The sequence below is a fragment of the Pogona vitticeps genome, chromosome 4 (assembly GCF_051106095.1).
Source record: "Pogona vitticeps strain Pit_001003342236 chromosome 4, PviZW2.1, whole genome shotgun sequence".
Classification (NCBI taxonomy): Eukaryota; Metazoa; Chordata; class Lepidosauria; order Squamata; family Agamidae; genus Pogona; species Pogona vitticeps.
Window position 1 is genome coordinate 55,614,665 of NC_135786.1, and position 13,771 is coordinate 55,628,435.

A 13,771-nucleotide genomic window follows, 5' to 3' on the forward strand; every position below is an offset into this window, starting at 1 on the left:
AATCAGATCTCACAACTAAGTAGATGCACAATTGCTCAACAACTTTGGAGGGTTCCCTTTACATAAGCAAAGGTTATGGAAAAGCAGATACACGTATGGGAGACTAGAACAGTCCTACATTTGAAAAACTGCCTGAGAATCATCCCTTTTAAAAGGTATCCTCCATTTGAAGAGCGATCTAGTCCAAGTAAGGCTAGTGTTGTTGTTTGAAAATACAGAAGTGACAATGTTTGTACCCTGGTCCTTCATAGCCTCATCACAAAAAAAAAACCCTGCAGGTAACCTTCAGGCATCTTCCTCTTGAAGAGGTCCCTTTCGTTTAAGGAACCATTTCCTCCCCCTGCCCAATCAGGCCAAAACAACAACAACAACAACAACAACAACAACAACAACAACAACAACAACAACAACAACAACAACAACAACGATGATGATCTCGGCAGTGGCCCCTCAACTATGGAACATTTTGCCACCGGAAATTACCCTGGCACCCTCGCTGGGTGTTTTTAAGAATCATTTAAAGACCTAGTTCTTCAGACAGGCCTTCCCTCCAGTCAACACCTACTTTTCTTTTTTCTTTAGCTTTTTTCTCATCTTGATCTTCTAATTTGCTGATATAATTATGTGATAGATTTACATATACTATACTTTGATGATTTTTGATTGTATTTTATAACGTTTTATTCTTCTTTGTAAGCCGCCCCTCTAGACTCTGTCTAGAGGGGTGGGGTATACATCGAAATATAAATAAATAAATAAATAAATAAATAAATAAATAGATGATGATGATGATGATGATGATGATGATGATGATGATGATGATGTTGGTGTAAGTTAGCAGAGTTCCGACACCAAGTGTATTTACAGTATATACAGAAGTTCAGCAGTACAAACTGGCAGCATGACATTCATTAGAAGAGATCCGTACATGTTCTCTACAGGTTGACACATTTATACACATGCACATTTACATACAGTGAATCAGTGTGGACATTGCATCACCCCAGACTGCACAATTCAGCATTTTGCACACCTGTCAAGTATGGCTGCTGATTATCATAGGCCTTGTTCTGCCTCAGTGTGGAAATTATCCTTGACACCCTTCCTAATTTACATCTGAGCAGAACATATTCCCAGTTCTTCAGTTAGTTCTCTGCGTCTTTGCACACTCAGTGGTTTAGTTAGAATGTCAGCTACATTCTTCTCTGTTTCACAATACTGCAGTTGAATTAGTTTTTCTTTTACTGCCTCTCTAACATTGTGATATTTAATATCAATGTGTTTGCTTCTGCTTCTCATTTTTTCTGTGGTTGCCATCTGTATACATGTGGTGTTGTCCTCAAACACTGTTATGGCCTGATCCACTTTAACTTTCAGATCTATAAGCAATTGCTTATACCACACTAGCTCTGAACATACTTCTGAAAGAACAGCAAACTCTGCCTCAGCAGTGGATGTGGCAACGGAACTTTGCTTCCTTAATTTCCATCCCACCAATGTCTCAGCAAACTTTATTATGAAACCTGATACTGATTTTCTGTCAGCTATGTCATTGGACCAATCACTATCTACATAAACCTTTAATTTTAAAACACTAGAAGGTTGTATCAACAAACATGTGTCAAGGGTACCTTTTAGGTATCTAAATACAACCTTCAGAACACGGCCAAAGAACCTGAAAAACCCACAACAACCACTATCTAAATATTCTTTTCACCCCAACCAGTATCTTTTGTGTTCATTGACCAAGACTAAAACATATTTAGCTCCTCCCATAGATGGCTCTAGAAGCTCTATTATATCTGCATGGACCAACTGGAAAGGCCTGTGTGTTTGCCTGTTACTTTCCTTGCTTATTCTTTGGACCTTTGATTTTGCAACTTTGCATACATTGCAATCCAGAAAATTCTTACAGGGTTTCATTTTCAAACCTTTTGCCATCTTTTGCATTTTTTCTACCACCCTGAAATTAGCATGACCCAGTCTCCTGTGCATCAAATGAGCACACTGGTCACGTGGTGGTGTGTTTTTGACTATGGCATGTGTTACTTTGTTTTGTGTTCTTCCCTTCAATTCATATAAATTACTTTCAAGTTTTGCTGTGGCACACACCCTGTTCCCTTTCTTAATTACACATATGCTATCAGTAAATGTAACTTTAAACCCCTCCTTGTCCAAACATGAGACACTTAGGATATTACAGTCTAAACTGAGCACAAGCAAAACACCATGTAGTTCCTTTCCAAACCTGTAAATTGTTCCCTCTCCTGTTACTGACGATTTGTCTCCATTCTCCAGGCTCATATAGCTGTGTTTCAAAGCACCTAGGGAAGAAAACAGATCTGATTTCTGAGTCAAATGACAAACAGCTCCACTGTCAAGAATCCAGGTGTTGACCTTGGAGTCCTTATCAGAAGCGTTTATAAGAGAAATCCTCCATTGCTTCCTGCCTCCGATTCTCTGGCTAGTTTCTTTTTCTCTGCAGTTCCTTTGCAAATACTTTTCTGATCTGTACTTACAGCAAGAGCCTTTCCCGTCTATTTTCCATTGCTCCTGGAAGCAGCTCTCCTCTGCTGTGGGATGTCATTTCTCATTCTGACTTGGGACCTCTCATTCCTTTTTTCTTCTTCCTCAAATAATTTGCCTGTCAGATACTCCAGGGTTAAGTCCCTCTCTGGCATGGATTCAAGGCTTGTCACTAGCACATCATAGTCTTCTGGAAGACTGCTCAGGATCACATACACTTTGTGATTCTCTGTGAACTGCATGCCCCTCTGCTCAAGCTCCACAAACAGATTTCTCATCTGCTGTAATTGTTCTGCTTCCATCATGGTCAAGCCTTGCTCTGTATAATTTCCGTGTCAGAGCAACTTTGCTGCCAGCAGAGTCCCGGGCATAGACATGGTGCAGGGCTTGCCAGCACTACCTAGCTGAGGTCAGTCCACACACACATGTATTAATTGGCTGTCCTCTAAGCACAGAACTATTGTTGTTAAAGCCTTCTCATTTTGCTTTGTCTGTTCCTCATTCAGGACAGTGGGGGTGGTGGAAACAATCTTCCACAAATCCTCCCTTCTCAGAAGCATTTCAGCTTTAACTGACCAAGACAGATAGTTCCATTCATTTAGCTTTATGAGAGGGAATCCTCCCATTCCTGCTGCCCCAACTGACTGCATTTTACTGCCTTTTTATCTCCATCCTCTGTCCTTTACCCCTCATGGGCTCTGAATGACAGGACACTCATCTTACTGGACTTTCTCCACTTCTGGACTTGTTCCTCTGGCTTTGTGGTACCCTGTGGCACTCACCGGCTTCTCTGGTGCAAGGCAGATGCCTCTGGGCGCATAACCCCTTGTTGGTGCAAGTTAGCAGAGTTTTTGTTTCGGTCCAGACAGTCCAGTTGAGTGACACAGACAGAGACAGCTTCTTCTTCTTCTTCTTCTTCTTCTTCTTCTTCTTCTTCTTCTTCATCATCATCATCATCATCATCATCATCATCATCATCATCATCATCATCATAGAGGATAACAAAAGACAAAATGTCCGAGAAAATCTCGGCCATCACATCTTCAATAACAGCAGCAACAACAACAAAACAGCAGCCCAATAATCCCAGTTGTATTTTCTCTTGTTGTCATGAGCTATTGAGGAAGGCCAAGACCACTGAGCTGCTATAGAATTAAAGATTCTCTAGTCTTTTCTTCCATGGAAATAATTTTTGGTCCCACACCATTTGGCTTAGTATTTCACCCCACGATCAAGAAGGGAACAGGCTTCATGAGTCATATTAATAAGCAATTCCACAAAACAGCTTTGAGCATTTTAACATTTTCTTAGATTGAGTGAACATACTAAATAAACTGCTGAGAGGGAAAAGGAGCCTATCATGACCATGCAGCGTGTGACCAGAAATTTATGAAACCATCTAACTGGGATACATCTAGGGTTCATTTGGCTTGTGTGATCAGGCCCTTATTATGTGTTTAATTGTACATGCTTTTAACTCTCTGTGAGCTGCCTTGAATCCCTATTCTGGAAGAAAAGTGGGACAGGTATTAAACAAACGAACAAACGAACAAAGGTATTACCGCAACTGGGCTTTTGTGCCTACAAAGCCAGTGAATTGCTATCTGTGTAGAAAGCAGCAATGCCTGCACACCCAATGTTTCTCTGTTTCCAGAGCCAGATCCCTGGAGGAAGATTCCCACAGGCTTCTTTCCATTCCAATGGTACTTCCCCTTTGCTGACTCAGCCACTTCCACTTTCCACACACACACCCAGGAAGTGCCATCACAGTACTCTTAGTATTTTGTACCTTGAATACCCTGAAAAGGGTAACCATAAGTCAGAATTGACTTGACAGTACATGATTATTAAGGAAGAAATATCTACAAGTATATCTACCTAGGGGTAAAAAATATAATAAAAATCAAGAAACATTTTCAGATTGATTCTCTTTCATTTCCCCTCAAATCAGCTGCGTGAGGGCGCTAACCAACTGTCAAGCTGGGCGGTAGAAGTGTCCCACGTCAACAATACTCAAGGCACATAATTTTCTTCTGAATTGAAATTGGGGTCTCATTCCACTTGGAACTTCAGATCTGCTTTGCAGGATGAGCACAAATCCTAGACACATTTATTGGGAAGTAGAGATGAACAGAAACTGCTGGTTCAGTAGTTCAGCATGGTTCGTTTCCTGGCTGAACAGCAAATCTGCACTTCAGCACCCTACCCCCTCCAGCAGCCACCCAATTCAGAGACAGTGCCTGGAGGAGGGAGCAGGACATTGCTGCTGAACGGGGGCACTCATTGGATGGAGTGGGGCATTGAAGCACAGTTCAGCTGTTTGGCCAGGAAATGAACTGCACTGAACCGTTGAACAAGCAGTTCGTGCTCATCTCTGTTTGGAAGCCCAAATGAGTTTGATGGTGCTTATTTCCAGGTTAGGATTGCCTTCTTAGAAGCCAGTTTTTAGAAGAACCTGTTCCCTGTGTTTCTGCATGAGCTGGAGTTCTGAGTATGCGTCCTGATGGGGGCACACTCAGAGTAGCAAATCATAGGGTCAACAGGCAATCTCCTTTGAAGGCAAGTTATCGTACTGCTCTTTTCTGCACGAGTGATTCAATTTTCCACTCCAAAGACATAGACAAGACAGTCTGCTCTCAACTGGAGATCAACCAATACAGTCTGGACATAGACACACAGGGCAGCTTTGCTCCATAGTAAGCCACTAAAATCTGTCTATGGCCATATTTATATGACAATGGGATTGAAAAGAGAGCTGTGATTTTGTCATATGACTGGGCCCTTGTTCTAGCACACTGGCAGCCATGAGTGCTCTCTGACCATCTTGTCAACTCCTGCATGTGCTGCATCTGGAATTCCAGATGCATCTTTGCAGAGCACACTGGAACCAAAGAGATGCTTTGAGATCTCAGTAGGGCTGAGGGCCATTTTTATGTATTTGTCAACAACCTGAAGGCTAAACATCCAAAAGGAAGGGGACTAAAGGAGGGCCAAAGAGACAGATTTACTGTTGTTGTTGTTGTTGTTGTTGTTGTTGTTGTTGTTGTTGTTGTTGTTGTTGTTGTTGTTGTTGTTGTTGTTCCTAAAGTTTGCTACAATGGTATTTTTAAAAATGAAAAGATGGGACTACCTTTAAAAAGAGGGTTCTTTAACTTAATCAGCCTCCCTGTGCCCTTTCGTAGCCCCCAAATATTTCTTTTTAAATGTTAAAATAATTTGGGGGGATATGAATTAATTTCTGAAACACGGGGGAAAAAGTCCCTCGTGCTTCAGACTTTCTAAGCAATTCCTCCCTCCTCAGTTTTTTTTTTTTAACATGGGGGGGCATAAAGGGTAGAAAATGCCCTGGGAACCCCATGTGGGCCACAGGCAATATGTTGTTCATCTGTATTGCATATCAAATGAGCCCTGTCATATGCATCTTTTCCCCACAGGGCATCTGATGATTTGACATCAGTGACCACAGCTGCCTCAGTGTCTAGAACAAGAGTGATTTCCATTGAAGAGGATCCTGTGGCCGACTGTGTTGGAGAACAGCAGTACTGCCCACAGGAGCCTTCAGGCCAAAGCTCTTTGTTTAAAGAGCTGAATGAGGCAATGGCAGCAATGAGCGGGGTGTCTGACGAATCACATGAACAACGAACAGGTGACTTTGGTTTCCAAGGAGAGGAGTTTATGGGCAAAATGAGACAAAGTGAAAATTCTCAGCAAAGTGCCATACAGCAAAATCTACCTCAGAATGGAGGTTTGACAAAAAATGATGTCAGGGAGAAGAGGATTTCTGAAACTCTCACAAGCCAGGCTACATTTCAAAGAGAGGTTCTTTTGAAAGAAGCATCAACTTATGTACGAGATGGTGCTCTGGAGATGAAGAACAGTCATGTTTTTGAGCCAAGAATGGAAGCCAGAACTCCAGTGCCAACTCCAGAAATGAAGCCTCCTCCTGGAATTCAATATCCTCTTTATTCAGGTTGGACAGCTGACCTCCACAACTACAAAGAGGGCCAACTACAAAGGGACATTCTGGCTTCATCACAGGCACTGATCCAGCATGAAAGCCACAAACAAGCTTTAAAGAGCAGTAATATCAAGATGCAAGAGCTATCTACTGATTCAGAGCAGGGAGAGAAAAAGCCATCTCCAGCAATGAAAACATTGGCTAAAAAGATACCATCATCCACTCCAGTGAAAGATGTGGTAACAGTTCGCTTCCCATCTAGAACAACTTTACTCAGACTGCATGTGGGCCTTAAATCTGAAACTTTGCATGTCCACAATGGCCAGTTCAAGAATATGCCGGACCTGGAAAAGCAGGCATGTACCACTGAGTTGCTGGAAGGACCATTATCGGAGAAGAGAAAAGAAGGGAGGATTTATCTCTCCGAGTTTAAAAAGAATCAAGAAGTCAAAGCAGTAATGGACGAGGAAACAAAACTTACTCCCGAAGGCTGGGATTGCCAAGTGATGAAAGAGACATCTCAAGGCACCAGAGCTCTCAGCCCTCATCCAGACCACTTATACAACATCCTCTTTGTGGGAGACACTAATGTTGGCAAAACCTCCTTTCTGTGCAGGTTACAGGATGGCTCAGCTGGCACAAATGTGACTGCCACTGTAGGTATGAAACAAATCCATCATCTTACACTGTAAGGCAACATGATCCATGGGGTGAATTGCCTAGGCTTTGCTCTCAGGAAGCCTGGTTTCTCCTTGTCTGTTTCTTTACTTTTCTTTTGATCAGTCTTCTCTCAGACCTGTCTACAGAAAAGTGTGTGTCAGTAACTCTTTAAAGTTACTCTAAAGCACCAGGTTAAAAGCGCATATAAAAAGCTAATTACTTACCTATATGATGGTGGAGACAACAGCAGGAAGCTTTAACTTTAAGTGCAAAATTCACCAGGGAGGCTATAAACAGCTAATTGTCTCTAACCCCATAATTAAATAGTGTTTCTTCAAAGGCCTCATTATCTTTAAATATAAAGATAGGCATGATCTGGTGTGAGAAGTATCAAGTGAGGGCTGAAGGGTAAGTTAAAACCCATTATTAATTTTAAATCTCAGCTGAGAATGATAAAAACAAAACCTAACATTACTGGATTTTATCATTTCGTTTAGTCGTTTAACTGGATTTTATAGCATTTTACAAAATCAAGCTAAATTCCAATGTACTGTATCTTATGTTCACACAAAACAAAACCATGTGATAAAAGAAAAGCACTCTGTTTTGCTTCTATGGGTTAGTTTGTGTTTGCCTCACCCCCCACCTAAACACCTTTCACAGGCCGGAGCAGAAAAGTAACCCAAAAACACTGTTTCTTGGGTGCTTTTTGCATTGGTTTGTCTTCTGCTTACAGAAATAAACTTTCGTAAGGACACTTGCTTCTCTGGAGCAGGTTTTGTTTGAAAACATTTATTCAACAGTTGATGTTGGCTGAGACAAAAGAGCAACCCAACAGCAAAATCAGAGATTTCTTGAGATGTTATATCTTAATTTTGTTTGTTTACAAAAAGAAAATGGGCATGCAACTCGAATTCGGTGATCCAATTTATTGCTGAGCATGTGACAATGTCCTTGGGTGCGATCAGATGGCGGGAAAATCAATTACGTGGTTGCACAGGAAAAGATCACTTTGCAGAGAGTGATCTCTCTTAAAGTGACTCCTTCTGTCTGTTGGGGAACCACTTCAGTCTGGCTCCCAGAAACAGTAGTCCTACAGCTGGAACAACAACAAAAGGTCCAGCTTGGGCACATATCAGGATTGGGCTGGAGTACAATTCCCTGGACATTGTGCAATCACCAGGAAAGCAGTTTAAAATGCAGTCAGTTTCCCCATTTGGTCACGTCCTTATGTTGTAGGTCTGCTTTTGGGAAAATTTTACAAAAAATTCTGCAACAAAAAATTACAGTACAATTTAGATTTTTCTGCCCCACAGATTGTTGTTAAGGCTGTTTTTTTAAAAAAAAATCCTACACAAAATGTTGACAAGTGGTAAATAATGAGCCATATCAATAACCATAGAGGTATAAACAGAGTCTCCAAGCATTAATGTCATGGGGAGAGAGGGGCTCAAACAAAATGTCCACTGTGGGCTCCCGTTAAGTGGGTCTTCTAACCCTTTATCCTTTGCTCCCTTATTTTGCTATGGGCTTAATCTGTAGGCCCAGAGGCAAAATGCAAGGCAGAAAGATGTTACTGTGTGTTTTCTCTGTTCTTGTTATGGATCACATGCTCAGATAGGAAGGCAGGTGGTAAGACACAGGAGCAGCAGGGTCTGGAACATCTGGGCAGAATTTAAAATGTCACATTTTTAAAAATAACTTGTTCCCTTGTGATGGCACTGCTTAAAGAGTAACTCATTATGCTACTCATGGCATTGTAATAACTGTGTCACCAGATCAATTTCAACTTATGACAATACTCATAGGCTTTTCTAAATAAAAAGTACTCATCAGTGGCTTACCATACCCTCATTCTGGTGGCACTTAGGGACTGTGTGGGTTGTCCAAGGCCACCCAAGTCTTAGGGGACATAATCTCATCAGTCACCTATCCCCTGGATGATCATGGCTGGCTTTTTTAATGAAAGGCACAGTCAAAATTTTAACTCCACTGAGCTAAACCACCTTCTTTCACTATTGTCGTTATGCTGCTTTGTTCTCTCTTTGGTGACCCTCTAAATCCATGACATCCAAAAGGTCTTGCAAACTTAAGACCACAGCACTTTAGAAAACTTTTAAAAAATGAATGGTATAAAATTGCTGTTGAAATACTTTTAGATCTGCCTTTAGATATGATATTAAAAGTACATCAACGGAATAAAGTTGTTTCCATTAGTTCAATTAGTTCCATTCTTGCCTTAAATGGAGCAATCTCCACTGGCAGTATTTTAAGTTGGATATCATGCAGAAACTCCATGCATAGAACATTACACTTTATCTACTTTGAAGAGGACTTTGGCCATTACTTTTAAAACAAAACTTTGTTGCCCCTGCATTACAAAGCAAAGTAACTCATCGCAAGCAGCTACATTACTTGTGAGTTGTTGCTGCCAAGTTGTGACTCTGGGGGATGCCCGTGAGCCATTGCAAGGACGTCAGCCTTGTCAGATGTCCAGAAATGCTGTGTTGTGGTTCTGGCCCTGCCATTCTCACTATCCCACACCAGTCCCAAATGAAGCTAGTGAATTTCTATACTGTACATGGAAGCCATGGTCACAAGGCAGTTCCTCTCCTCATGCAGTTCTATTGACAATTCCTTTTCCCAACATTCCTTCTGATTCCAACATCATCCCTTTGGAAGGTAATCAGACTTTAGGGAATTAGGCCTATTCAAGGCAGAAGAGCTCTTGTGTTAATCTTCTGCCTCCTAAATGGGGGCTGTCTCATGAGAAGAGCTCCTCTTTGCTTGCTGTGTTGATGCTCTTAAGGGTTGCAGAAGCCACCAATGTTCCTAGTTTGAGCTGTGTAGAATTTCAAAAGAATATGTTACAGCTGAAGACAAGTACTCCCTCTATAATGGCATTTCTCTCTCATTTCTTTTTAGCAGAGACTTTTAAGGTCAGATTGCACATGTTAAGGCAAATGAGTTATTTTCTCTTCTTGCTATCCATTCAGGCACACAAATCTTTCAGAGCTATGTGCCTCAGTATTCAGACACGAAAACAACGTTAACTCTGCTTCAAATGATGTGTTAATCATATTGTTGAGCTTGAGTGAGTTTGACTGCACTCTCTTTTCTGTGTTTGCATGTGCCTGTTTAGCAATGATCAACACTAACATGGAAGGAAGTCAGATTCACTTCTTCAGGGTCCCCCTTACATTGGACAGGGTGGATAGACTTAATTGGAGTTTGGAGGTCCAGACGATTCTGTCCCAGGCTTCAATCCCCATTATATGAAGAAAAGACAAATGATAAACTGGAGAACTTGCCTGAGAGTATAGGAAGTTATTTCCTTGTGCTTTGTTAAAGCAGCTGACCATCTTGTCCATTGAATGTGAACTTATTAAGAGAGTTGGTTTTGGGTGCCTAATTCATGATTTCGTAATGGACCCCGCTGCCCAGCCAAAAGACAAACGCTTAAAATTAATTGGTCTAATATTTACAGCCATGCTGATCCCATAAAACAAATAACACAAGACATTGATGGGGAAATTCCTTTATTAATATACAAAATAGTGAACTTGTAGGACTCTCGGGCTGAGTGTTATTATTAAACAAAAGTAGAAAAGGTGGGAGGGGTGTTCAGAAGTGTAGATTATTTACAAACCCCTTAGAAACAGAAGACATTTTTTCATGGTTTACAAAACTGAATGAACTGAATAATGAATTGTAGTGGGGTTGGTGGGGCACAGGTCATCATTTTTTTTACCAACCCTCCTAAAAACAAAAACAACAACAACAATGCTCTGGCACGACTCCTCCATATCAAGTTTTCTTCCACCAAAATTTAGATGATAATAATACTGAACAAGTGTGGTGATATCTTTGATTCTAATCATTTTCTGCAAAATGTCACTGATGATGTTCACAAGAGAGGCTCACCGCATTTGATTCTTTAAAAAGCACCAGTTTTGCTCATTGGTTCTTTGAAGCAGTTGGGAGCATGATCTAAATTTTATTGTCTTCCCTAGGAATTGACTATCGGATCAAAAACCTCTTTGTGGATGACAAGTGGTTTGCTTTACAACTATGGGACACAGCTGGCCAAGAAAGGTAGTCTCAGGAAGTGCAAAACAAGTAAAGTTTCAGTGACTATAAATGTAGATTTTTTAAAAAATAAAGAAATATACAATCCTATAATGCACGTGGTACTATGTCCTCAAGGAAACTCACTTTAAATGTGTACAACCAAGACATGGGTGGCTGGTTAGTATTTAGGCAAAGATGTTTGCTCCTTGAGTTGTTAACATAGGCACCCATTTTAATGGGAAAATTCTGCTCTCTATCACTTTGAAACAGTTGTTGTGCCTAGGAAGATGTTGGATGATCCACACAAGAGCTTTGAAAGCAACTTTTAAAAAGTTATTAGCTCTTATTACTCACTACTGTGGCTGAAATTCAGTAACATAAAGTTATGCTGCGTAAGCCTGATGACTTTGTCAGCTGCGGCCACATTTCGTTAAAAAGTTTCCTATCCCCACCCCCAACCCCAATTCCTAGGCTCCCTTAGGATCTCTTTGGTCCTTGAGATAGCATGAAGGGGAAGAGTCTTAAATATCTGAAAATCACTGCCAGCAGTCCTTCTATAACTGCTGGGATCGGTGGCACCAATTTTCTGATATTTCAGACTCTTCCCAGTCCTGCTGTCTCCAAAAGCTTCTGTAGAACCAAAGAGATTCTAAGGAAGCCTAGGACCCTGGGTTGTGGGGATAGGAATATTTTTAGCTGATGACATCATCGGTTTATGTAGCGTAACTTTGTTACTGGATTTCAGGCACTGTTTGAAAAATAATCCATTGTTACCTGTTACAATGTTGAAAAACTAGGTTAATGGCTGAAAACATGTTTGTTGGCGCAGTAAATTGCACTAGATAAGACCCACTGAGTTGATAAATTGTATCAACTCGTCCATAAGTTCCATTCAATTAAATGAGCCTACACTCTAGTTGCAATTTACCATGTTCAGGTAAGTCAGGATCTCAGCCACTGAATTATTTGTTGTTCTACTCATTACTTTTTTGTCACCTTTTAAAGGAAAAAAAGAAACTTTAGGGTTGGTATAAAAATACCATTAATTGTCCTTTAAAAGGATAAATAACCTGTACTTGTAAAACCATAGTAACAATGATGGCAACTTGGCCACTGAGAAGCAATGAAAACTGCATGGAGTTCTGTTTAAGATGTAATGCTCTGAGGTCTGTTCATTTCAATTGAAAGCTGAAACGTAACTGGTTGAAATATTATGACTGAAATATTATGGGGGGAAAAAAACACACCACCTTTTCCCCTGACAGGTATCACAGTCTCACTAAGCAGTTCTTCCGAAAGGCTGATGGAATTGTGCTGATGTATGACATTTCCTCAGAACATAGTTTTGCAAATGTGAAGTATTGGCTGAACTGTATACAGGTAAGGATAGCAGCTCTGTTCCATTACTGATTAAGCTTCAGACTTTTCTTTGTCTCTTAATCACTGTAGGAAAGCTTACCATCAGCTGCAAAAACATATTCGCAGGTATCGTAAAATAATCCTGTGCACTTAATCAGAAATAACTGACACTGCATTCAGGCATGTGTAACATTATGGCTGATCACATTTGATTTTAGAGAACAGAGCTAATTACGGGGCTTCAACTCATTACAGTATTTGCAGCACAAGGCATAAAATTTGGGATTTCATGGGCAAGACATTTTCAGTTCTTCCATCTGTAAAATGGGATTGATCATGATTAGTCTCCCAGGATTCCTGTTATATTTAATAAGATATAGGGAAGCTACTGCTCACCCTACAAACTTAACAGCCAAGACAATGCAACGCATGCTTCAAAAGAAACAATGTAAAGATGACTTAGAGAGAGAGAGAGAGAGAGAGAGAGAGAGAGAAAGGAAAAAAGACTTAAACGTATTTTCATATTCTAAGGGAAGTAAACATTAAAACATTATTTCCTTAATGGTCAGACGCTATTAGGAATTACTTCATACCTTATCCTAGATACAGCTGTAGCCTTCCCCATTTATTAGGTCAATGGTTCATATTTTGTTATGTAATTGTTCATGCATATTCATGTTGCTGAGAGGCGGAGATGAGAGAGATGCTATAAGAGGCGGAGTCAGGGTCAGTCAGTAAGAGTAACAGAGTCGGTAAGAGTGGAGTGTGAGAGAAGGGGATAGAGTGTGAAGTTTGGGGAATTCTGAGGTGTAATTAGAGTTAGGAGTGTATTATCAGATAGAAGATTGTTAATAATAAATTGATTTAAAGAAGACATCCATGAATCACTATCAATAACTCTAATCAATAAGCAAAAGTTACAGTATATTTAAAAGACCTTGAAGTGTGGACCTGAATCTTCCTGAAGCAATGGTGATTTAGTGATCACCTGGTGGCAGCAGTGTAAAAGAGGGGATTGTTTGCCTTTGTGTGCTCTGAGGCATGACGGTCAAGCAAGGGGCACAAGGGCGGACGCCACAATTGGTGGCAGCGGTGGGATACGAAGGAATCCAGTGAAGCCCGAGTTTGGCCTCGAAGAACTCCAGTCAAGGCTGATTTTAAAAAGAATTTTTCTTGAGTCAAGGGTACCTTTTAGAC

General features: G+C 40.7%; 1 protein-coding gene across 2 annotated transcripts in view; it reads left to right on the forward strand.

Annotated features, from left to right (window-relative positions):
* The window catches only part of RAB44 (RAB44, member RAS oncogene family), a 40,702-nt gene that overhangs the window by 18,962 nt on the left and 7,969 nt on the right, over positions 1-13,771 (forward strand). For both annotated transcript variants that reach the window (XM_020795451.3, XM_078392743.1), the window contains 3 exons: positions 5,961-7,144; positions 11,158-11,239; positions 12,481-12,595. In XM_020795451.3, the coding sequence (XP_020651110.3) occupies positions 5,961-7,144; positions 11,158-11,239; positions 12,481-12,595 (1,381 nt within the window). The remainder of the gene's footprint in view (positions 1-5,960; positions 7,145-11,157; positions 11,240-12,480; positions 12,596-13,771) is intronic.